Source organism: Orbicella franksi, chromosome 9, assembly GCF_964199315.1.
Source record: "Orbicella franksi chromosome 9, jaOrbFran1.1, whole genome shotgun sequence".
In the NCBI taxonomy this organism is placed as follows: Eukaryota; Metazoa; Cnidaria; class Anthozoa; order Scleractinia; family Merulinidae; genus Orbicella; species Orbicella franksi.
The window spans coordinates 17,032,181-17,058,064 of NC_138153.1; the positions used below are offsets into that span (position 1 = coordinate 17,032,181).

General features: G+C 40.7%; 3 protein-coding genes and 2 pseudogenes across 3 annotated transcripts in view; 3 read left to right on the top strand and 2 right to left on the bottom strand.

Annotated features, from left to right (window-relative positions):
* Window positions 1-26: 26 nt before the first annotated feature.
* LOC145497775 (fibroblast growth factor receptor 1 pseudogene) lies at window positions 27-1,501 on the bottom strand (annotated as a pseudogene).
* A 5,801-nt stretch (window positions 1,502-7,302) lies between these two features.
* Window positions 7,303-11,086, bottom strand: LOC145497776 (uncharacterized). The gene is made up of 3 exons (XM_081477634.1): window positions 10,494-11,086; window positions 10,282-10,353; window positions 7,303-8,915 (listed from the first exon to the last, which is right to left on the bottom strand). The coding sequence occupies exons 1-3, from the start codon at window positions 10,560-10,562 to the stop codon at window positions 8,073-8,075; spliced, it is 984 nt and encodes a 327-aa protein (XP_081333760.1). The 5' UTR covers window positions 10,563-11,086; the 3' UTR covers window positions 7,303-8,072.
* An 8,902-nt stretch (window positions 11,087-19,988) lies between these two features.
* Window positions 19,989-25,884, top strand: part of LOC145497836 (uncharacterized) — a 6,836-nt pseudogene continuing 940 nt past the window's right edge.
* LOC145497768 (uncharacterized) lies at window positions 21,430-24,034 on the top strand. The gene is made up of 2 exons (XM_081477623.1): window positions 21,430-22,904; window positions 23,691-24,034. Exons 1-2 carry the CDS (start codon window positions 21,613-21,615, stop codon window positions 23,704-23,706), a joined length of 1,308 nt encoding a protein of 435 aa, XP_081333749.1. The 5' UTR covers window positions 21,430-21,612; the 3' UTR covers window positions 23,707-24,034.
* The window catches only part of LOC145497806 (uncharacterized), a 1,258-nt gene continuing 49 nt past the window's right edge, over window positions 24,676-25,884 (top strand). Inside the window, exons 1-2 of the mRNA XM_081477670.1 lie at window positions 24,676-25,028; window positions 25,575-25,884. The exon at window positions 25,575-25,884 is cut by the window's right edge and continues 49 nt beyond it. Coding sequence (XP_081333796.1) covers window positions 24,692-25,028; window positions 25,575-25,792 — 555 coding nt within the window. The 5' untranslated portion in view covers window positions 24,676-24,691 and the 3' untranslated portion in view covers window positions 25,793-25,884. The remainder of the gene's footprint in view (window positions 25,029-25,574) is intronic.

Genomic DNA, 25,884 nt, shown 5'->3' on the forward strand with positions numbered 1-25,884 from the left:
ACTACAAGAGGAAACGTTGTTAAATTAAACACGTGCCACATCTAATTAACGCGCAAACTAAAAACAGATCTCTTCTTACTAGTTTAAGTATTTATAACTTAGTTGTAACATATTTAGATAATTCTGTCTCAAATTTGGACAGTGACGTGCTCATGAGTTCTTCTACCACAACATTTTGAAGCTGCACAGAATCCAGACCGTCTAAGCTGTCGGTTACACTACATTCGTCATCTTTGATCTCGCACATTAAATCGTCAGAATTTGCCCGAACCTGTTCCAACTGAGCCCCCGAACCTCCCAAGTTGATATACGCCCGCCCGGTTCGTGCAAGAAATTCGTGTAAAATATTTGCCAACTCAGCAAAAGTGGGCCTCGCTTCCGCGTCTATCTGCCAGCAGGCTTTCATCACCTCGTATACGTCATCGGAGCATTGAGTGGGCTTCTTCATACGATAACCAATCATAAGCTTTCTTGCTAACAGACGCGCCGGGATTCCTGGGTAAGGACATTCGCCAATCGAGATAATTTCCCATAACAGCACTCCGAATGACCAAACGTCAGATTTGGAGGTATAAATATGAAATCGTATGGACTCGGGTGCCATCCATTTCACCGGAAGTCTACCAGCAGTCGTGGTCTTCATGTAAACACCCTCCAATTGTACATCCCGCGCCAGCCCGAAATCTGTCACCTTTGCTACTCGATCTTCCGTGAGCAACACATTTCGTGCAGCCAGATCTCGGTGTACTAGGCTCAACCTGCTAAGATAATTCATTCCATTGGACACGTCCTTGGCAATTTTCAACAATTCTCGTTCATTCAGTGACGATGCAATGTTTATATAGTGAGGATCTTGACACCTGCTGTTCCTAAGGAAAGCCAACAGGTTCCCGCCAGAAACCAGTTCCATCACCAAGTACAGCGGTCCTTCCACGGAGCATGCTCCTAGGAGGCTGACAATGTTGGGATGGCTTCCGGCTTGTTTCATGATTGACAGTTCCGCCATCAAGTCTTTGTAGTCATGGCGATCCGCACCGGGTTTTAAGGTCTTAACAGCCACTTTTGTGGTCCCTTCATCTGAAAACAACATAGTAAGATAGCACATTTTGCTGTGGTCATTTCTTTATTGGGTCGGTCTCAGAATATCTCCTTTTATACCATGCCATAGAAAACGCAGCCAATTAGAATAGATGAAAGCCATTGTACTTCGACGGTATTACAAAAACCTTCCCATCATGCGCCGCGCGTATGTCGCATTGATTGTGTTGGCCACTGTATTTTCTATGGCATGATATAAAATAGTTATGCAACGTTCTGTCATGGTAAAGGCTCCTTTGTATACTGAGAAATACAAGTGACTCGTGGAATATTCCATGGTATACCACACCAAAAACGTCGCATGCACAACTGGTCTGTATTTGAATGGCTACGCTTACTTTTGTATTATAAGGAAATTTTCAAGGTAGAAATTTTTTAAAGGAAGAAACATCAACTCAGAAAAAAATTCCGAGTTCCAGATGGGATTTGAACCCACGACCCTCCGTGATCTGGTCGGATGCTCTAACCACTGAGCTACTGGAGACTCTATGGTGAGTAAGGGTGAAATGTGGGTCTTTGACTGGAACCGCATCGCGCAGTCACACAGCCAAATGACGTCTTGGCGCATATGAACTCACTTACTGCATCGCGCAGTCACATTACGGCATATCAAAGATGCAACCAGCCACCCTCCAAAGTGAGTATTATAAGGAAATTTTCAAGGTAGAAATTTTTTCAAGGTAGAAACATCAACTCAGAAAAAAATTCCGAGTTCCAGAAAGAAAACAAAAATTTCTACCTTGAAAACTTCCTTATAATACTCACTTTGGAGGGTGGTTGGTTGCATTTTTGATATGCCGTAATGTGACTGCGCGATGCAGTTAGTGAATTCATATGCGCCAAGACATCATTTGGCTGTGTGACTGCGCGATGCGGTTCCAGTCAAAGACCCACATTTCACCCTTGCTCACCATAGAGTCTCCAGTAGCTCCGTGGTTAGAGCATCCGACTAGATCACGGAGGGTCGTGGGTTCAAATCCCATCTGGAACTCGGAATTTTTTCTGAGTTGATGTTTCTACCTTGACGCTTACTTTAAAAGACGAACTTGGTGTTCTCGCTGAAGTGGTAAAAGGAAAGAGCTAATCTGTGTTCGTGAATTTAATTTCTGTTATGCTACATTTCCCATGATGTTCACAGTACGTTACACATCAGTAACATTGATTTCTGGTTATCAATTAATTATTTTTCAACACTGTTTGCTGTTCCAGTGAAACAGCGATGAATACAAGAAGAAATTACCTGAATCCCAAACCCCTTCCATTACTACTCCAAAGGCTCCCTCACCGATTACACTGAAGGTGTGCAACTTTTCTCGGGGGATTTCCCACTCGTCCACTCTCTTGCCTTCCTCTGTCAAAGCAACAAAAGGTGTGTGATTGTATTTATCTTGTTATCGTCGTCTTGGTGGTCCCGTTTACAGCAGTCTCACAGGAATAATAAGGCCTAGTGTGAATTAATATTTCTTTTCCTTATTTTAGCTCAGTTGACGCCAGAGAAGAGACTAAACTAACAGAGTAAAGTGTTTCCAGACTTAGACTTAACCTATGTGGTTGTCATCTGCTCTGAACTGAGTTTTTGCTCTTGCCCTGCTCTCCTTTGTTCTTCCATTGGCAGTTGTCGTAGGAACAACATGGGGGAGGGGATATCCGCAGTGGTCTAGCTTCCCACAGAAGATACCCCAGGGAAATGACTCCCTATAATCATTAAAAGCAATAATTTTCTCGATCAATATAACTCTTACCTGGTGTACAAGCAGTATTAGTAAATCCCAGCTCATGAATTTTATGCAAGTCCACATATCGCCTGGTTGATTGTTTTTTCTTTCTTCTTCTCTCAGTAGATTTTTTCGCTTCTTTGATCTGTTGAATTCTTTTGGGAGCGACGCAGAAGATCAGCGTGCTAATGAGTGTAACAAATATTACAAGAGAAAGTGTTGTGGTAACGATAGCAACCGTCTTACGATGCTTGATTGAGTGACAGGTCACTCCGTCCCCATGGTAACCCTCAAGGCAAACACATCGATACGAGCCCACGGTGTTGATGCAGTCAGCATCGCTGTGGCAAACATTACGCGCTTGCACACACTCATCAACGTCCGAGCAGTTGAGAAATCCGTTGCCTTGGTAACCGGTTTTACAGGCGCACTGTGCACTGAGGTTGGAATGGGTAAGATATGCATTGTCCACACAAAGCTCAGACATGTTGGAGCAAAAACACTTGCCTTGCGAAAAGCTACATATCATTTCATATGGTGCGACTCTACTGGTGTCGTTGAATTGACAGGTGTCAGAACATGAGGGCACCGCCAGCTTGTTTGCGCAGTTGCAGGTTTTCCCGCCAGAAACGCACATAGAGGACCTTTGACAGTATTCACACGAACAGCTGAAGTCTGTAATGTTTAAACTCAAGAGCGATTTTCCTCTCAACGTTTTAGGATATTTACATCTCACTTCTGAACTGTTGAGAAATGTGCTGTTTTGAGAAGTGTTGTCGTGAAACCATTCTTTGAGCCACCGCATATCACAAGTACAGTCCAAAGGGGTGTGTTGTACGTTAATTTTCAAACGAGGCAAGATTGTTTTGAGATATGTACCATGAAACACCCGAACGCTGGAAGAGCTCAAGTTTAGGAATTTCAAAGCGCGCAAACTGGAAAAATATCCAAAGGAATAAACTCTATTGGGTTTTTACTGAGATCAAGATTCGTTAAACCCTTCAGAGGTTTAAAAACCTTCTTTGGTAGACTGGTTAAGTTATTATGACCAAGGTTCAGGATTTTCAAGTGCAAGAAAAAAGAAAAAGATTTAGATTCAAGAAAATATATTTTGTTGAAGCCAAGGCCCAATGTTGTTAATGACGTAAGTTTGTTGAAATGTACCTGAAAGATTTTACCAAGCCTATTTCCCGACAGGTCTAGATATCTTAAGTGTCGAAGACCTGCAAATGCTCCTTTGTCGATTACGAGAATGTTGTTTTCGCTCAAATCAAGATTAATTAGTGATATCAGATTTTCAAAAGTTCCATTCCTTAATCGAGAAATACAATTTCGATAAAGGTACAGCTCCAATAAGTTTTTCAATCCTTTAAATACCCCTGAGGTAAGATCATGGAGTTTGTTGCCTCCCATATTCAACCCTTGCAAAATGAAATTACTTTGAAAAGTTTCTTCGCGGATAAACGTAATGGTGTTTCCCTCGATCATCAGCTCTTTAAGATAACGAATCCTTTTCATTTCTTCAACATTTAAGCTAGGAATCGGGTTGAAGTCGAGTGCAAGTTTTCCAGTATTTATTGGCAAATGTGTTGGGAATTCGCTCAAGTTCCTCGCGGAACAATTCACCGTAATCAGGGGAATGCCAAAGTTTGCACCAAGTTCTTGTAAGCACGATGAATTGCAGTAGTTTGACATATAACTACACCCAGTAGTTTGAGACGGCACGTCTCCTTCATGAGCAATCAACAGTTGCAAATGCTGACAGATGATGTAAAGCAAATGAAAGGCAGTGAACAAAACCGCAGCCGAAAAGCTGCTCATTTTCGGTATCCAAGCTCAATTTTGTCAAGTTGCTGACAAAATCAAATTCACGGAGAAAAAATTGCACAGTGACCTCGTAATATTGGGTGTGGCTTCTATCGCTCCTTGCTTGGAGAAAAAATAAGAGTAGGCTCCGTTCTTTCTTCTCTCTCGAAAAATAAATAATCAATCGAAGAGGTTCAATTCCGCCACATAAGTAACTCTTGTCATTTTGTAAAAAAAGGGAATGCTCAACTATCAATACGGTCTCGTTTGCGGCCTTTTTCCTCTGCACACAAAGAAAACACAATTTACTGTGTATGGCTTCAGTCGGGAAGCGTTTCATTATAGAGAAGTTTGTATACATTAACTTACCTTAATGTCGCTTTCATCATTTCCGGAATCGAATGAGGATATCAGTTTTTTTCTTCCCGAGTTAACCGCCTCTTGCAAATTGACTTTTTGATTTTACAGGCCTCTTGCTTTGATACACTTTTAACCTCTTATGTAGCGAATTTTCTTGAGAGGAGAAGTTTTTTTTTATTTAGCAACTGACAACATGGAAAACCTTGCATCACTAATGGCCTAGCACAATTTTGAGTTATGGACACGTATTTTATTTTATCCAGTTTTCTTATCTACAATAACATTTAAAACTAGAAACGAAACAAACATCGCCTCGCCTCAGGGTTTGTTTGTTCACCTCCGCCAGTTTTAAAGTAGTGCCGGCGAAACGGGCGATACGGTCGTTTCAATTGGTAAAGTGGCAGTAACAGAAAATTAGGTCAGATTAAAAACGTTTAAATGTTAGATGAACAAGTTCCCGTTTCAAAAGGAAAATTGTTGCTGCTAATGAAAGTGTCACCGAGCTTATTTACTGCATTATTTATTTGCGACTGATTCGACTGGTATGTCTTAAATATTAGCCTTTTTGATGCCTGAAAAAATTGCAGGCGTGCACTTACTTTGAATGCGCAGTCGATAGCTGATCCCAATAGCCGGTTTATTCACAAATGTATTTATGTCCTCGATGGAGGATGAAGGAAATAACACTGCTCAGTTAAGGGCCGTCGTCGCTGATTTCCGTTTCGTAAACGGTCGATGCCATCATTGGTAACCAAGCCTGTCAGAATGGATAATGCCATATCTGCTTTAGTGTAGGCGTGGACAAGGTAGCAACAGGTTTTAATTTGTTGATTGAGTAAAACGCACTCGTCAAATGCTTGAATTTTCATATTCACTCTGGTTTGCTTGCGGTTAGCTTTTATTTGATGGTTGGGGCATCTTTATCATTAATATTCAAGAAAGTCACGTTTTATAATTAAATTTTGCGGAGATTTGGCGGATCAACTTGGTAGTGTAGTGGTAGAAGAGGGATGTTAGGAAACAGGTTTCGGGTTCGATACTGGGTGGTTACTTACAAAAATTCGTTGATAGTTAAAAAATTTCTAAGTGTCGCGAAATTACGAAACGGACAACTGCGCCGCCGTCTTAACGTTGTAAGTTGGGGTCTTATTTACATGCACAGACCCTCCCACAGTGTACTAGCAAGGGGAGGAGAGTACGAGATGGACTGGGACGAGAAAGGCCGCGCGACCCCGGTACTCATTCATTTCGATCCCATGGCCACTCAGTTTGGGTGACCAGTAGCGAGGGCATGTCCGAGTAAAATACGAGGACAAAATGTTCCGACAAATGACGATTTTAGTGCACAGAGTGGGACTGCTGTGCCCCACCCCCTCCCTCCACACATTAAATTTGGATGGGTTACCAAAATAAGTTCTAGGAAGGAGATAGAGATTAGGCTGCAGCCAGGCCATCCCTATCCTGGCAGACACTTTCAATCCCAATTGAGCCCCCTCCCAGCACCAACTCATTCATTACCATAGCAAATTAAAACGTTCTCCCACACAACTGTAGGTGAGAAGGGCATGGGTTATACATAGGGCATATGGCTTAGCCTTACATCTCACAGGGGTGGAGGTTGGGGCAATGAGAACAAGACAAAGCGAGCGTGTGAAATGGCAAGAGGCCCCCTTCCCTCTTCCTACTTCTCTAGTGGGGGCCTATTTATGGGCCTGAGAGCTGAATGCTGGTTGAATTTATTTGCCTGGCTTAAATAAATGTAGAACACTTACTGAGACCAACCCAGTGAGTTCTTATTTCATATAAAATTTTCTTCACAAAATCTTGATCTAAATTCAAATTGTTTGAACGAAATTGCTATTGCTGCTGTAAATTCACTATGCTAGTAATGAGAAGTGATACACATAAAGATCGAAAAAAGCAAGTTGACAAATAGTGCGATAGCAAAAGCAACATTCTCGTTCTACACATCTTTACTATCACTGTAAATCAAATCCATGACTGTCCACATCAAATCACATTTAAACCAATACGCCAGTAAAATATACATGAGTATCTACTTCTGAAACTGTTTACCTGTGTGAACTAAATGTTGTAGTTTTAAGGAGTGGTGACATATTATATTGGTGACATATTATCATGAATTTACGACAAGTTTTGTAGAAAACACATAATGGCTATCTGAGGAGACAGCACAAACCCATGTGAAGAAACTCAGAATGGTCACTGACTATTATCCAAGAATTTAATTCTCTCCTGTGAAACTTAACAGCCAATGTGGGTCAGTAGACACACATCACCCACCCCTTCCCCTCCCCCCCCCCTCCCCACCAAAAACATGGCTTGCTTTCTTGGCAAAATTATTCACAACAAATTAATTAATATTATTGATTACACCACTAAGGGACTGATAAGTGCAATTGTTAAAAAAAAAAAAATTTACACAACAGAAAACAAAATAACTCAAAACAACTGTCTATTGACCAGTAGTAATAATCGAAAAAAAAAAGCTAACTATCAAAATGTTTTAACTCTCATAATAAATTTCCATGTATTGAAAGCACTATCCAAATCAGTGTTGCATGAATGAATGCAATCAAATTCAATGGCATATTGTATTGTGAAGCATTATAATATTTTTGAAAAACTATCTTCTCTTAGTATGTATTTAACCTATCTAGGGTAAAAAATTCTGTAAGATATAATCTTTTCTTAAGATTCTCTGGTCAAATCTAACCACACCACACTATCAATATTCAACACCTCTGTGAATAATCATTTACAATAAACTAGACTTTGAAATTCTATAATTATTAGATTTTACCAAACAGTAAGTGAAACCAAACTCTGCAAAATTGTCTATTCCTCTTGACCAAATATTGTAATAATCAGTTTTCAACTCATAGACAACTAAGACATCAGTAACAGGAACATAATACCTTGCTTTTCATGACTTAAGTCACTTAACAAAAAAGATTCAAAGCCACCTTATTGCCTGCCATGAGTGAGAATGAAAATACCACTCTGGGATGATAAGTTACCATATTAACCTTGATTGATAAAATTATACAATTTCAAACTAGTACTACGTGGCTAAACTTGCAGTAAAGGTGGCGACATTCTTCTACATATATGACAAGATGGCTTCTTGCCATTCTCAAGAGGAAATGGACACCACACCTTGCGCATCATAAAATTAACCAGAAACACCAAAAATATTCCTCCCACTGCGTCGACGCCATAGTGGTGATTTGAATAAAGAGCAGCCCACGTGATCCATACAACATGAAACATGGCAAACTTTTCATTTATCCAAGGTCCACTAACTAAAATCACGGCAGGCCATGCGACATGCAGTGAAGGAAATGCTCCAAATGGTAACGGAGAAGCAGCGTAGATGCCGTGAAAGAATGGAAATCCAAGAGCTGCGTCAAGTCTATGAAATCCAGCTTCATTTGCTCCTGCTTTCAGAACATCACCGTTTGGACTGAACACAACAGAGTCCACATACCAAGGTGGTGCTGTAGGAAACAGGAATTGAATTATGGTCGCGACAAGATTCACCCAGCCAGCACACCAAAGGAAAGGAAATACTCCATGAATGCTGCGATTGCTTGCCACTTTGAAAAATATAAACAGGAATGGAAGGCCAAAGTGAAATAAATATGGTACAGCAGCGATACAGTCCAGGACAGGATGTGCAAATTTTGCTAGCATCTGATGAGGGAAACAGTGAAAAACTAACACCTCCATCCATGGCAGGAATGTATGATTAGGTTTAGTCACTTTTCCAAGTCCTATAATTCTCCGAAGAAGAGAATAATTTGAATAAACTAGGAGATACGCTAGAAATGGAATAGCAGCAAGGGCTGTATCCTTGAAAGGAATCTTTTTTATCTTTCTTGGTAGTTCCTCAAACCAGGAGGTTAGCTCGGCCTGTATGAAAAAAACAATATGAATTTCTTGTGTTAGTACATGTAGACTTCCACGTGTAAACCAGTCACACAAGAAACTCTGAAACCTTGGTAGAGATCTAAGGGGAAAAAGTAAGCCTATAACTACAAGTAAATTGTCTTTTTTGTCCTCTATCAAGTACCCTCCTAGAATAAACAACTACAAACAAAAACGATACTAAGTGTCAAAACAAAACCTAGTGTTTTGTTGTCCGCACCTTTCAAGTTTGCTTCCAAGTGGTTTAAAATTTGAAAAAATTTCCTGACAGGCCCTGCGCCGCCAAAGGTGCCCTACATAGAGGGGTTGGTCAGAGGGGGGAGTGTGCAAATAAAAAATACAAAAATAATAATACAAAAAATCAGCCTAAATTCCAGCGTTTTGTTCAAACATGGGAATAAAGTTGTTATTGTTGTTAAGAAATAAGAACACGATAGCTTTTTTAATAAGAAAAAAAAACAACAAACAAACAGTGGAGAGACTGTTGGGTTTTATATAAAATATCAAATGACAAGGCAATGCCTCGTGCCCACGCTTATTCACGTGTATTTTGCAAAATTTAAGTTGCCAGCTTATCAGCCCAAGAAGCGGCCTATATTACAACCACTTGGACAATGAAACGACTTAAATTGGAACTCTATGGCGAGCTAAATGGATTTACGGGGAATAAACGTTAAATTGATATTATGGCGTGACCTCTGTAGTGCACACACTCGTAGCTTCACATGGACAGCACGTTCAATTCTGCAAAGGATAACTCGCTAGATGAATTCCTTACACGAGACGAAGCCAAAACACTTCAAAAGGCCGAAAATGCTCAACCTTGAATATTTTACCTCACCGCAGCGGTTCATAAAAATATCAAAGAGATTGCTTAGTTTATTTGTACGAGTGAAACGTGCTGCCCGCGGCCATCTTCACATGCTCTGTACGCAACTTATATTATTGCGAAACACAACTTTCGAGAAGCATGCATAGACGGAAAGAAACTTTTTAGCCAAGACTGAACGAATTATTATTGAGCTTTGGGAACTGTGTAAACCAGGAAAATATGTGAGCTTCTGTAATCAATTATTCAGGAAACGCCTGAATTAATTCCACGCTTCAGTAGCATCAGAAAGAAGAGCTAAAAACAAGCAAATACCAGCGAACGAACCCGATTGAAAAGAATAGAAATGTACCACGGAAATGATCATCTCGTTTTCAGTGAGACAAGGAATCAAACAAATGTACCAGCAGAAATCTAGTGGGATTTGTATGCACACAACACAGAGAAAGAGGGAGCGCCGATTTGCACAAACTACTCCAATCGTCAAATCATCTAATGTTTAAAACAGTTAGTACGACTTACCTGTTTAGTTTCCCAATAGAGTTCGAAAGCTTCTTTCAGAGATCTTGCGAAGCGGTTCCAAGAAATCAAAATCTGCAAATAAAAGTAGATGCATACAGTGTAAAACCGACAGCCGAGATTAGAAAGATTTACAAAGCAACGCGGAAAGATCCTACAACTTTGTATACAGTAAGGAACACGGGAGGTCACTCCAACAAATGCAAATAAATTACCCTTCCAGTTTTGTCGTGAATGATGAGGTCCTTATCCCCTCTAAAATGTTTTCCAGTCCGCCCAGTCATGGTGGATATCACCCAAGTTATTATTTGAAATGTTTATCTTGTTTGAAGCAGCTAGTCGGTTAACCACGCCAACGAAAGTAAAGCGCGGAAACTCTCGAAGTTTCCTTTAACGATCTCTCCACCACGCAGATCCAGATATCGTGAACACTGCTATCTTGCCATTGCTAGTTTCGTAGATTTCCAAACAGAACGGTTTTCTCTCACTTCTGGGCGAAAAATTAACTCCCTGTATCTGTCTTGCGGTTTAGTGACTGCAAAGTTGTGAAATAAAATCAACAATATGGCGATCGTGGAGCGGGCGTGTCGCAATGAATCGACCAAACGTAGTTTAATAAAGCCGTTCAGGTTGCACTACAATTCGTGGAAAACGGATTCTTCGGCGGACGAAAGGCTTAAAAATATATTGCTGTTTGAATGATGGATTTTCTTGCGTGGAATGGCGTGTTTTGAATGAGTACCGTAGCTTATCGTTACACTCTACTCACTCCGTTTCAGAAGAGTGTTGAAAAGGAAGAATACTTGTGCAGCATGCTGGGAAATAACGTTTGTTACCATAACGATAGCGCAAAGTCCAACGGGCGACGTCATCGATATCCTTTGTTCGTGCTGCCGGAAGTCGTTGGCACATGACGGCCACGTATATACTTATTATTCCGATTTCCCCAAGAGGATTCAAAATAATGATGGAGATTTTTCGGGAATTACGTGATTTCTCGGCGGTCACGTTTAGCTTAAGCTTTTTCGGTCTTTCGCACGAAAGCAATAAATTTTACTTGGTCACTAGCCGAGACCAGAAGCTCATGCTTCTGCCGAGACTTAATTTATATTTACGGCATAATTTAGCTCGGGCATAAATGAATTTAGCTCGCCTGGAAAGAGTAACACTTTTTGAGGGTGTTTGCATATAATTGGCACTTGGCCACAACGTTTTGGAGTTTTTAGGAGTACGTATACTGTATTTCTCTGCTTTTCGCGCGATCTGTAATCTTGCAAACGGTAATAAAAATACAGATAACTGGTGTATAAAAATTAATTCGCGGCCGCCACATCGTCATGTTTCGCAGAAAATTCTCGCTTCGTGAAGAATTGATATTGAAACCCACTTTACCCCTTGACTTAAAGGAAATGGAATTGCGAGGCTGCCAACGCCCGTCGGTTGGCATCACATTGCCAAGAAATGGCAAATATTTAACCTCTTGTTGTAACATATCGCTTAAACTTTTCTCTCTCTTGAAGAAAACCGAGAAAGCTCTTATGTTGCGAGGGGTTTCACAGTAACGGTTTGGACTTTCTGTGGTCTCTAAGAGCGCAGATCATGGAAAAACGTTGTTTATTTGAATTTATTCATTGAAAGTTCACCGTCGCACACGCTCCTGTTTGGTCGCAAGATCACTTTTTTCATTTTAGAAAACAGACGAGTTCCTGAAACACTTTCTAACCATGTCCCAATCAAAACTTCACAACTTGACGATTTCGGTTGCTGAAACTTTTTTTGCGAACTGAAACGGGTTTCGACAAAACACTACCCGGCCAGGTCAGCTGAGCCCCTACTGTCCCTCTACTGAGCCCCCAACTGACCCACTGCTAACCCCTATAAAATCAACGGAAAAAAGAAACTAAAGCCAAGAACTATCAATGGGACCGATTTCCCGGGGGGACTCCCATACAAAAAGGATGGGGTGCTCCTCGTTAATTTTGAAAATAACCCGACCCTAAGAAGTACTATTATACTGTTTTGTGGGCGTGGCTTCAATTTTTTTTCACTCCCGCCTAAGAGGTACCAATTCTAAAACAACACTGACACTGAATTTCGTCTACCGCGGAAACTTCCACTGTGGACCTTTTTGAGGCTGAACACCCTAAGAGCTACCAAAACCGCTTTTTTAACCCCTAAAAGGTACGACAAGCACCCCCCGTGTTTTACATGGGAATCACCCCGGGACCGATTCATGTTTATTAATGAATTTAACTTACTGAAATTTCCAAGACGGGGGGATACGTTGCAGATTTGCGACTCTCATCTCCTTTGACTGCTAATGGAGGTTTCTTTTACGAAAGTTCGAGCAAAGAATAAGCTGGAATACAATCTAGTATGGTATTCGTACTCGTAACCTTTAGAAAATAAGGCAATAAGAGGAACGAAGAAAACGCTGGCAAATGAACAAAGGCGCCATTGATTGCGAGCGACTCGCGTAACTCACTGGAAGTCGAATTTTGCATGGTAGTTTCAGGTCTAGCCAATTTTCTCCAAGTTAAAGTAGTCGATCAGTTGGATCCAGGGGCGGGGCAGAAGACTCCTGAAATTTTCGTATAGGCATCATCCAACAAAAAATGACGTCACATCCGGTTTAAACTGCGCTTCGCGGCTTGTTTCACAAAGCGAGAAAATGGCGTTTCGATTACTCGTGGTTTCCCTCTATTTGTAAACCATCAGTTTCGTTTCATTTTATATTGAGTATGGAAGGATGTTGCAGACACATTACTTCGACTTTTGAAGCAAAAATTTCGGGAAAAGAGAAAAGTTTATTATTGTTTTGAAGCAAAATAACGGAGAGCCTTCCGTCATCGTCGGGCGAATTTTACACATTTGTAAAACTGGTGTTGTTCCGACTTTTGGTTCTTGTTGTTCGTGATTTAGTGATAACAATAAGTGCAATAGCCTATAATGTTAACAACAACCTGGATGAAGTATTGCTGGCCATAGTTTGCACTGTGTACTACGGGAACATAATTAACAGAAGCCGTTTAGCTCCGAAAGTCGCTGTCACCAGAACTTTTGTTACTCTTGGCTCACGTGTATTGGTAGAAGAGACAAGCTGGATCGCATGCTGAAGGTCAGTATCCCACATTCCTACATCTCTCGTTGAAGATTGTTGTTTTCAGTAAGATACAGTACATATGTATCGGTAGTTTGGGGTCATCAGTCTCTTTCTCTTTGGTGAGTGCTTTTAAAACGCCCAGTAAAAACTTGATTCACGGCATGGAAACTTATGCCTCGCTGGATCGAAATTCGAGCAAGATTTTTGAGTTCTAGTCCTCTTTAAAAGTAATTAAATCAATTATTCAAATCCAAGCCATCAGAGGGAATCTGCCATTGAAGCTGCCCTAAGTTAAGGTCCTGTTCATGGACCTTCCCCTTTGAAAATCGTGGGGGTGTTCTTTGAGGCAACACAGGTCCCATTTGTATGGTCTCGGGTACCCGGGATAACCCTCCCCCTGAGGCAGCTTTATCAAGTGTTTGTATGAGAAAATGTAGCCCATGTAGGCCGAGTAAAAGTTGACCCTGCATGATTATTCGTAACTCCTATTGAATAATCAAATGTGCAACTATCCCTCTTTGTTTAAGTTTCCCTCACTCATTTGATCAGAGTGGGTTTTGCTGAGTTAATTTTCTCTTCTTTGATACAAATTGCTGCTTTAAATCTTAAATCTAGGCATTACGTGACACTCGCCATGCTGAGAGTTGTTCCAGTTAGGCGAGCCAAAGTGTTTATGTATACTCAAAGAAAAGTTGTTGGTTACTTTAGCTGCCAAGGTGAGTCAACTTGCCCACCTGAATTGTCTCACCCCCAAGTCTGGTTCGTCATCCTTGTGTAAACGGTTGGTTGAATTTTGCAAAGAAATAAGTGAAAAGTTAGCTCCGCCAGGGTAACTCGGGGAAAGGGTTGTCTCTGGTACACAAGAGCCATTCTATTTTATTTCCATTTTCCCTCTTCCTCTTCCAACTGATTATGCAAAATATACTGGTCAAACTCTTTATGGGTACTGGTGTTTGAGAGTGTCATCTTTATCACTACTGTGGAATGTACCTCACCATAGAGCCACCCCCGTTAACACAGCCACCTAGTTATTATGGCCACTCTATTCTGGCTCAAACAAAATCTCAGTCGGTCATTTTCTTATTTATTAATTATACAGTCAGATTTTTGAGACCTGTTGGTGACCAGATTAACAGAATTCTGGCACATTGTAGGAGTAATTTATATACAATTTACAGCAAGCAACAGGCATCATTTTGTTAGTGAAGTCCCATGCATATATGTAACTCTTGATTATTTTGAGATTTTATCTTTATTATGTCATCAAGGCAATAATATTTTGATTCCTGCTCCAGCGGTAGGGGGGGGGGGGGAACTCTCCTCTATGTGCTATATACAGCTGTGCAGCCCCAAAGGGTATGGTTATTCAGCCGTTTTGGTCATAAATACTCTAGGGTAAGGCTTTTGCCCTCTAGTCTTTAATTTGTTATGTTTTTTAGAATAAGCTTCCTCAATTTTCATCATTATTGATAAGACCATCAACAAAAGTCCTTCAAAACTTATGTTTAGGGCAACTGTAGCAGTCGCAACAGTCACAAATGGGGTAGGGAAAATCACAGATTATGGTCATAAATAGGTTAAGAGTTTAACTTTTGTGAAGAGGGCTGCACTGACCCCCACCCAATTTTTCTGGGATGTACAAAACACATTTTCTTAGCAGTTACTACAGTCTTGCTTTAGTAAATCAAAATAGTACTTGCTGCCAGGTACTTTATAAATTAAAGTATAACCCCTCCAGAAGCCTTCACAAAGTACATGTAATATCTGGTGCTAACAATTTTTTTTTGTGGCTGATTAAAATTTGGTATTAAATTGTACTGAACTGGTGCAGATTTAATATACATGATATTTTGTCACACTTAGTTCACTTATTTTAAGACTACTCAGCAGCAACTAGTACCTCTTGTATGACCATGCAGTAACAGTATATTCCAAACTAAAAAAAAGTACATGTATATGTATTACTATCCTGCCTGGAAGAGTGTGTAGAGAGAGCACACAGTGTAGTGCCCTACTGTATGCCTTTTGTTAGGTATAATAATCTTAAATTTAGAAGACTCATATTGATCTTAGAATTCACAAAAAAGTTGATTTCTTGGCAACTCTCCTTTAGCTGTGTCACTTCATAATAAATTAGCAGTTTGGTATGTTGTAGCATAGAACTTTAATTAATTAAGTTATCACACTGGTATCACAGAGGTCATGGGTTAGAATCCAGTTCACACCTAATTTTTTTCAGGCTATAATTTCACCTTTGCTTAAGTTGTGTATAGTACGTTGCAATGATCAATCATGTCTTTATAAGTTGATCAATGTATATATGTCCCACTGACTTATACTTCAACATTTTACCTTAAAGTTTGTTTATTTGTTTTATTGTGTGGTTCTAGAAAATGTCCATACCCACCCCAAGGAGATTACTGGAAATTCCAGGGATGGGGAGGGTCTCAAAAGCCAAACTTTTTAAAGAAATTAAAGTATTAATAAAAATTGGAATTTCCATAGGGAGGGATGGGGAGATCTCTGTTTAATAAATACATAAATAATATGTACAGACCCATTATCTGATGTGAAGACTGTGCAATATATCCTGGCCAACGAGTTGCCAAGGTGTAGCATCCTTGTTATCAATTTCAAGTACCAAATTAAAGAAGATCAGCATGTTAGATGGGAGAGGGGAATTTTTCAAAATATCATAAACTAAAAATAAATATATTTTCCAAACTCAATCATGTTAGTAGTGTTAGTGTCTATTTATTTATTTATTTATTTATTTATTTATTTATTAATGAATACCTGTGAAGAGATAGTCATACATTCTTGCAAATATTCTGGGAGTCTCCCACATACCATTTAGATCATCCAGTCCCCCAGGAAAGTTATAAAATTTATTGTCCAAGTAAACTACTGAACCATGGGCTCCAGTCGGGACAGTGCTATTACGATGCAATTTGCAGATATGCTACATAATATGAGCTTAACAGTTTTGTTACCATGGCAACAGACTGCATTTCAGACCTTCCCTGATATTCTAGGCTTTTCTGGCCACCTCATGGTCTTGATTAATGTTTTTCAAGCTGAAAATCACTGCATTATTGAAATTGGGTTAGAGGGAACTGGAAAAGATTGAGTTTCCAATTGGGAACATATTTTTATAGCCATATTAGTGTGTTGCCTGTAGAACTATAAGGCTACCAAGTTTCAATGATCTCTGCTGTATATATGGTCTGCACTTGATGTAATATTGGGTTTGGTGTATGACATCATCAGTCCTTTCATTTGCATATATTTTACACATTTTAAACTTAAATATCTCCAGAATTAATGCAAATATTTGTTAAGGTAAACAGCATTTGTAATCTATAGTGGAATTCTATTTGATACTCCTAAAAATTCTGAATCAAGGGGTAAACATTTGATGATAGTAGCATGCCAAATCATTGAGGTGAATTTATGCTGCTGACATTTACATGTACTGTAAGGTGTTGAAGAGAATTTTGCAGGGGAATTTGGTGTGTTTATTGACAGAATTGCCAGAGGTTGGTTGGCTGGTTTTGTTATTGCTTTGTCATTATCTTCCACGTATTTTTTTTTTTAAAGAAGAGTGGTTGGGGGCAAAAGCAAAACTGGCAATATTCTCACTTACCTGTGTTTATAAAGTCATGTTTTTAGGTTTTTGTGGTCAATCTATTAGTAGTTGCACTGTCTTAAATTACAATAGAAAAGATGTGATATTATTATGTAAGTTATACTTTGGTATCGTTCATACCAAAATTATAGTATTTTCTGGTTCAATGTTTGCCTCTGCATTAATTTGATTAAACTACTGTAGTTTATTTTTTAATGGAATTTAATTCTGTCAAAAGGGAGGTGGGAATCTGAGAACAATAGCTGTGAACTAGACCAACAAATATACAGAAATCTACCACCATTGCTTTCATGGCTGAGTGGAGATGAATCTAAGTCAGACCGAAATTAGAAAAAAAATTACTGATTTATTGGAGAGTTGAAATGGGATCCTGGCTATGGGAGAGTAGGAATTGGGGCTGAGGGGGGTGGGTGGTGTGCTTGTGAATTTAAGAACCTATCTGAAAGTGAAAACAAACTGTAGGTTTGAAAAGTTTAAAGCGAGGTTAAAAATTATACTTTAATATATCTTGTTTATTAAGGTGGTAATGAGCATAATGCCCACTTAGGGTGAGTCATTGAAACAATGACATAATTTATGTTTGTCTTTTCTTAGGTGGTTACCTCCTGGCATATACACCCCACACAGGCATACAATGTTATGATTAGATGATACAACCTGCTTTCCCATGTTTAACATACACGTAAGAGTATTGATTAGTGGACCAGTGTACAAGTGTGATTTCTCTACTGATAATGAGAATTATAATAAAGATACAAAGCCACTCTGGTGTGATTTATTTAATTATTGCTTAACGGTAAAGTGAACCAGTTAAACCAAAGGTTGCACTCTGTAAGATCAGGTGAACAAAAATTAAATAGAAAATTTCACTACATCAATTTTATTAATTAAGTATACTTCTCTGCAAAATATAGTTGGTATTTTGTTGTACTGGTAAGAATATAATTTGGAAATTTTTTATGGGAAATGTTTCCATTTAAAAATGTAGCTCAGATGCCACAACTATAGTTCTCCTTTCTGTGGTGTTTTCTTTTGTGGTAAATTGTGAAAACAAATTATGTTGACCTACATGTAAGTTAAAAAAATATACAAGTAGTAGCTCTTCTGAAAAAAAAAGTTAATTTGTTGTTGTTTCTTCCTGTTCATTTTTTCCTTGAACATTTTTATTTTCCTAATAAGTAGTTTAGCTAGCCATAAAAATGTTTTGTTGTCTCAGACCATTTTCAAGATAAAAAAGTGATTTGTATATAAAATTTGAATTTTTTTTTTGGGGGGGGGGGGTGGGGACCTTTTCAGAATTTCCCTACAAAGATCATAAGGTACAAGGGAAGAAGCAAAAATAGAATTTTAAGTGTTAAAACATATGTTTTCATCATCAGTTTGGGCCTCTCTGTGAAGCTGCATAGTATACTTGAGGATCATGTTATACCCATTTTAATTCAAAATACAAATGGAAACTTGCATTGACAATCACTTAATCTCTTGGCACTGTTTTGTTTTTTAATAATTGCCTTTTTTCACAAAACAATAATTTGAACATCTTTGTTTCACAAGCTGGGAGGGGGGGGGGGGAGGGGTATTCTACAAAGTTTTAAATGGAAAGGTCTTATCTCAAGGTCCATTACCCCTTACCCTTTTGTATACATTTGTACCATTTTGATAGAAATGGCACCTCTTTTGTTGACCTTACATTGCAAAAGGGTTAATGTACCCCTTTAACAAACCTATTTAAGAATACTGCATCCCTTTTCTATTCCCTTGGAAAAAAGTTAATAAATAATATTATAGAATCTCTTCATTCTGGCTGAGGAGAGTAAATGAGAGCTTTTCAACAACATTTTATAACCAGAAGAATGGAATCCCTAAATGACAGATTTTCCTACCCTTTCATACACCTCAACTTGTGAAATCCCTATCATTAATTTTATACCTGAAGCCTGAAATAGGTACTCATCGTGAGCTGAGCCTCCCCATATAGTTCATTACAGAGAGCCTTCCCACATACACAAATCAGGAACTCTTGACAAGTACTGTAAGTAGATGCTGGCTTTAAGACTGGTCTGAGCCAGCTTCTTCAGTTTTTTAGCACAAACTTGTTGCTCTCTGTCAATTTCTAGTACAAAACCTTTTCTTTGCTGATCTGGTCCAAGTTCACAGACACTAGCATCACTCTCACGACACTGACTCTATCAATGTTACTCACAGTCTGATTCTTCAGTTTCACTGCACCATGCTTCATCATCACCCATCATTGTTAGACATGAGTTCATTAGCTTGTAAAATTCATCAGCCTGGCAGTGTCATTGTTGCTATTGCCTGTTCCCAGACTTCCTTTTATGGCTAGGTGTAGGGGCATGAAATTTCACTACTGTTTACAAACAATTTGTTTAGATGGCATATTGAAAGTGATGAATTACTGAAAATTGTCAGTATTGCTAGTGTTCTCTCGTTTCCTTAGGGATTGAAATATCTTGATGTAAGATTACAAAGAGAAAGCACACTGAAATATAATGCACAACTTTTTAGTAACCTTTCAAAATGGGTTGCCAATATGACAGGGATTAATAGATGAGGAACTTGGTCTGCAAACAGGGCAAATGAGAGGGTTTGAAGAAATTAAAGGTGCATGCTTGACCTCAGTTGGGGGGGGGGGGTATTGGGACTTAGCGCTGCTGACGTCAAACACTGTTGAAACGGAAAAATAAATTTGATTATAAATGAGAGACAACCACGACATGTCCAAATTACTTAATCGCCGTTAAAACTAATCCTCTTGCTTTTTTTTAAGGGGTTCACGGCCTGCCTGTAACGAAGCGTTTATCAATTAAGGGATGGCTTAGGGAAAACATATCTTGTTTAAGGTTCTTAATCAATCGTAACATATTTTATGGCATCAGTTTGAGTCATGAGCAAACACACGAGTTTGTGTTAGTGTCGATCGGCAAGAAAGTTATGCAAAGCGCGTTGTGTGTGGGTCTATTCTTGCAGTGATACGATTAACAGCACTCAAGTACTCTCGAGTGTTTGGCAACAGTAAATTTTAAAAAAGGCGCTTCTGTTAATAAGGTTCCCCTATGTCTAGAAACCTGTCATTGTGCATTTTTCTTAGTGTAATGCCTACCTAAGAGAATAGGATATTTGAATTGAGTGCAACTTACCTAGAATTCATTATCTCCACACAAACGATGACTCCTGTGGAATTCAGCGAGGAAGAAATGGCGACATTTCGTAAAAAACACGCCTTCAAAACAGCGTGTTTTTGAATAAATAATTACCCTGTCCTTCAAACAAACTGATATGACGAGGAAGAAGACAAAATTTTGTTTATCGTGGCCAAATAAAACGTTAAAAATATCCGGCCGATTGCAAAATATTACCATTTTACTTACTGAGAGAACGATTATGCCATGTTCAAATTTGATTTTGCCGCTCAGCGCTCTTTTTTACCGGATGTGACGTCATTTTTTGTTGGACGATTCAGATACACAAAAAGTGCCAGGCGCGCAGAGTGTTCTCCCCCGCCCCTGGTTGGATCAAAAGGGAACTTAAGCACGGGTCGTTTTAGAGGCAACGGCAACTTTAGCGACCGAAAGAGCCTGGGAAGAGAACAACGTCGTTCCCGCCAAAATATAAACGTTAAGCAGCTAGACGAGTTTTGCAGCAGCGACGTCGGTAGCAAACTCTGTTGGTTTTTAAAATAAGCTGTTTGAGAGAATGTCATCTTTCAGTGAAATGAGAAACCTGCTTCTTTTTTTGTACGACAGTAAAAGCATCTGTGACGAAGAATTTTTGACCTTGTACGAAAGTTACAGTTCCAAGAATCCAGAATTCCCTTACAGCTCCTACCCAAAGTTTGATTACGACCAGATGGATGAATCAGAGTGTTTAGCGGAGTTCAGACTGCGAAAACAGGACATAACATTATTGGCAAATGTTCTTCAATTACCAGACACTTTCCGATGTCCGCAAAGAACAACTTGTGACCGAACTGAAGGGCTTTGTATGCTTCTGAAGCGCTTCTCGTATCCATGTCGCTATTCAGACATGATTCATCGTTTTGCAAGACCAGTTCCTGAAATAAGCATGATTACCAATACAGTAATGGATCATATTTTTTTGAGCCATGGTCATCGAATTTCACAATGGAATTTTGATGTACTGAGTCCGCCAATGCTACAGGAGTATGCAGATGTTATCCATGCTAAAGGTGCACCTCTCAGCAATTGCTTTGGGTTTATAGATGGGACAGTCAGACCAATTTCTCGTCCAGGCCAACACCAAAGAATAGTGTACAATGGACATAAACGGGTACATTCACTCAAGTTTCAGTCTGTCGCTCTACCAAATGGACTTATTGGAAATATGTATGGGCCTGTTGGTAAGTTCTATAGCATGTTGCACTCAGAATTCACTAATTGGTCTTGGCCTCAAATATATAGAAATACCAAAGTCATTAAAAGCGAAAAATATGCAGCGCGAAAAAGGTTTCCTTAAAAGGTCATGCATACCATATATGGTCCAGGCAACCCCATAAGCCTAGGCGCCAGTACCGAGCCAGCGGCCATTTTCACTTTGCAAGTGGATGTTTGACCTTCTCATTTTTCTGTGGAAGTTTTTAGCCATTATGGATGATGAAAATGTGTCTCATCACGGGTCTACGGGCTCGGAAAATGATGACAAGTCGCCTACATCTCCAAGGGGATCGTTTAATGGCGATTCTACGCTGGAAGAGGGCGAACTAACCGGCGCCTCTCAGGATCAGTCGGCCTTGCAAGAAACCCGTCTGTCGTTGAACGGTTTCCCGCCCAGTTCGAACCAACAGCAAACCGGCCGAAAGAGATCCTACGCAGCAAGCCTGCTCAGCGTTGCAGCTCCTAGCTGCCTTTCTGTCAGGGATACGGAACCTTTGAGCAAAATCGCTAAGGTCTCCGAAGGCGGTTCAGCCGATCCCTTTGCCTCAGCCCTATTGGCAGCAAAAGACGAAGCGAAGAAACACGCTTCTAAAGTGACAGTAGTTGATGAAATTCCTCCGCCTTCAGGCTCAACAAATACTCGATATTGTATGTGGAATATCGATAAGGAACTCAAGGAAATCATTGATATTTATTTCCGATCGTGCATGGAGGACAAGGCTCATAGCGAACTCGTCAAACAATTTCCTAAGCCCGACGTTCCCGCTCTCCATGTTCCAGAGCTTGATAAATGGCTTGTCCTTATTCAAGGTAAGCAGTCTCTAGCTAATCTTCGCTGGGAACAGGATCTCCAAGTGACGGAGAGAAATTATATGGATGCAGCTGGTCCACTTTGCATCCTTCTCCAGCATTTGAAAAGGGACCCACAGGCTGTACAGGTCGGTGAGGCAATCAACCTGGTTCTCAAAAGCCTTCGCTTGCTGGGACATGCTGTGGCTACTGTTAACAAACATAGACGTCAGGATATTGTTAAGTCCACACATATCACCGACATTACTGAGCTCGGTAAGCGCTCTGATTCTATGCAGAAGTTCCTGTTTGGTGAATCTAAAGCCAAGGAACTTAACTTTGTTGGTGAACTGGCTGAAAAAGTCTCTAAAGCCATCCAGCCTCAAAGCAAGAAAAACCAGTTCAAAAAGAAATCTTCTAGAGGCAATAGTTCATCAAACACCCATGGGCAGAATGACCACTCCTCTCACCAAGCCCATTCGCCTTCTGGAAATCAAAGCAGTGAAAGCTTTAATAGGAAGAGGCCTTACAATAACAACCGGCCTTTTCGGAGGGCCCCCTCCCAAGGGAAGCCTTACCTGGGAGGGGTGGACCAAAGGCTTGCGTCCGAACAGAAGTCCAACAAGCAGCCCTCACAAACTCCCAACAGAAACTACATGCAGGGGAAACAAAGGTAAGCCTTCCTCATACTCATTCACTTTCCCCCCTTCCCTTTGTCTACCTCAACTTAGAGAACATCCCGAGGGCAGGGAGGCTAAAGTATTTTCTCCAGAACTGGGAACTCTTAACATCAGACCAGTGGACCCTCAACACTGTGAGGGGTTACAAACTAGAACTTACAGGGGTTCCCAGGCAGTCAAGGCTGCCTTTCCCACATTGTTTGAATGCCAGTCAGCTCGCCCTGGTAGAGGACGAGATTGCCAGTCTCTTAGACAAGAGAGCCATACAGCAAGTTCCCCACCACTGCAACCTCTTTTACAGCAACCTTTTCCTAGTGGAGAAGAAAGGGGGAGGGCAACGCCCAGTGATAAACTTGTCCACACTAAACTCATTTGTGCGCCACCATCATTTCAAGGTGGAGGACTTGAAGGTGGTTGCGGACAGTCTTCGTCCTCTCGACTTCATGTGCAAAATAGACCTCAAGGACGCATATTTTGCGGTCCCCATCCACCCGGCACACCAAAAGCTACTTTGCTTTCAGTTCAAAAATGTAACTTACCAGTTCAAATGCCTACCCTTCGGTCTCACTTCAGCACCTCGGGTCTTCACAAAAGTGCTGAAGCCCCTGATAGTTTATGTCAGGAGACTGGGTCTAAGGATATGTATTTACCTAGACGACATGCTAATCCTAAATTCTCAGAGGGATGGAGCTATGAGAGATGTATCACTAATGCTCCACCTGTTGGAAAATCTGGGGTTCATTGTGAATATGGAGAAATCTATTCTATTCCCTTCACAGGAAATGGAATTCTTAGGTGTTCTGGTCAGCTCCATTCACATGAGCTTTTCCCTCCCGGAAAGCAAAGTCCTGAACCTCCGGAACGACTGCAGAAGACTTCTAAATTCCAGGACTGCCTCACAGTCAGATCTAGCACGCTTAATTGGCAAAATGATAGCAGCAAAAGTAGCACTTTTCCAGGCTCCACTCCATTACAGGGCACTTCAACACCAGAAGAGCTCCTTAGACCACCAGGGAGTCCCCCTCCATCAGAAGGTAATTCTAGACATAGAAGCTATGTTAGACCTGGAATGGTGGGTAGCCAACCTGGCCACAACCAACTCCAGACCAGTGAAGCGTCTCCTTCCAGACCTACTAATCCAGTCGGATGCTTCAGGGTCGGGCTGGGGGGCTGTGTGCAACAGCATCGAGACAAGGGGAACCTGGTCTCTTCTCGAATCCTCACTTCACATAAATTGCTTGGAGCTGCTTGCAGCCACCTACGCAATCAAGGCCTTCACCAAATCCTTGAGCAATGCCCATGTCCTGATACAAATGGACAACACATCGGCTATAGCTTATGTAAACAAAATGGGGGGAGCCAAGCAGGGTGTGTTAGACAAACATGCTCGTTCCCTATGGGAGTGGTGCCTCGCGAGGAAGATCACTCTTCGAGCGGAGCACATTCCAGGTCGACTGAATGTCATAGCAGATGCAGAGTCTCGAGCAAAACCAGATGCAGCAGACTGGAAACTCGATTCAGAAGTGTTCAAGGTTCTGAATCACAGTTTCGGTCCCTTTACTGTAGACCTTTTTGCCAACAGGAACAACACACAGTTGGAGAGATTCTACAGTTATCTGCCAGATCCCCTAGCAGAGCAGTACGATGCCCTGGTTCAGCCTTGGAGGGAAGAGAATGCTTATGCCTTCCCCCCTTTCAACTTGATCAGCAAATGTCTGAGGAAGATAAGCCTCGAAGGAGCAACTTTGTTGATCACATGCCCAGTGTGGCCAGCGCAGGCATGGTACCCCCACCTACTACAGTTGCTAACAGACAATCCAGTTTTGCTTCCAGCCCACAACGACCTGCTGTTAGACCCACTGGGGAACAGACATCCAATGATCGTCAACAACTCCCTGCCTCTAGCAGGATGGAGACTCTCAGGGAACACCTCTCTTCAGAGGGCATATCAAAAGAAGCTACAGATATTCTCCTCTCTGCCCAACGTAGATCAACAAATGCTCAGTACAAGTCCTGTTGGGCTAAGTGGTGTGGCTGGAGTCGCCAACGACAGATTGATCCCTTTTGTCCAGCTGTAAGTGATTTAGTTCACTTTCTCACAGAGTTGTTTGAGCAAGGTAAACAATACTCTACAATTAACACGTATAGATCAGCTATAAGCTCTACAGTTCCACCCTTGGATGGATCTCCCTTGGGTCAACACAAAATTGTGTGTAGCTTTATGAGGGGGGTATTCAATAACAGACCACCTAAACCCCGTTACTCTGGCACTTGGGAGGTTTCTCTGGTTACTAATCTTTTTGAGAAGTGGCCAGATAACAGTAACTTAGATATCAAACGCCTCTCAAGGAAGTGTGCAATGTTACTTGCTCTATCAAGTGCCAAGCGGCAATCTGATTTGCATGCCTTAGATTTGACATTCATGCAGTATTTACCAGAGGGCGTAGAGTTCAAGATTCCAGGGTTAACTAAGACCAGAGTTCCGGGAAAAGATGTCATCTTCTTTTTCCCAGCTCTTAAAGGCAATGTTCAGTTGTGCCCAGTTGCCTGTCTCAGGGAATACATTAAAAAGACAGAAAATCACCGAAACCAAAGTGGTGACAGTCAGCCCTTGTTTCTAGCCACTCAGAGACCTTATTCTCCCGTTTCTTCAACATCCATAGGTAGATGGCTAAAGCTGACTTTACAGGATGCTGGGATAGACATTAGTGTTTTTAAAGCTCACTCAACAAGAGGCGCCTCTTCCTCTGCAGCAAGACAGAGTGGTGTATCAGTGAAAGATATCCTGACTGCAGCCGATTGGTCGAGAGAGACGACGTTCAATCGCTTTTATTACCGCCCACGCCACTCTGTTTCTTTTGGCACAGCAGTCATTTCTTAGGTCAGTTGCTTTAAACGAGACCAATTAGTGAATTCTGAGTGCAACATGCTATAGAATTGTAGATTGTGCTAGGCTACAATGTAGCTGAAGTA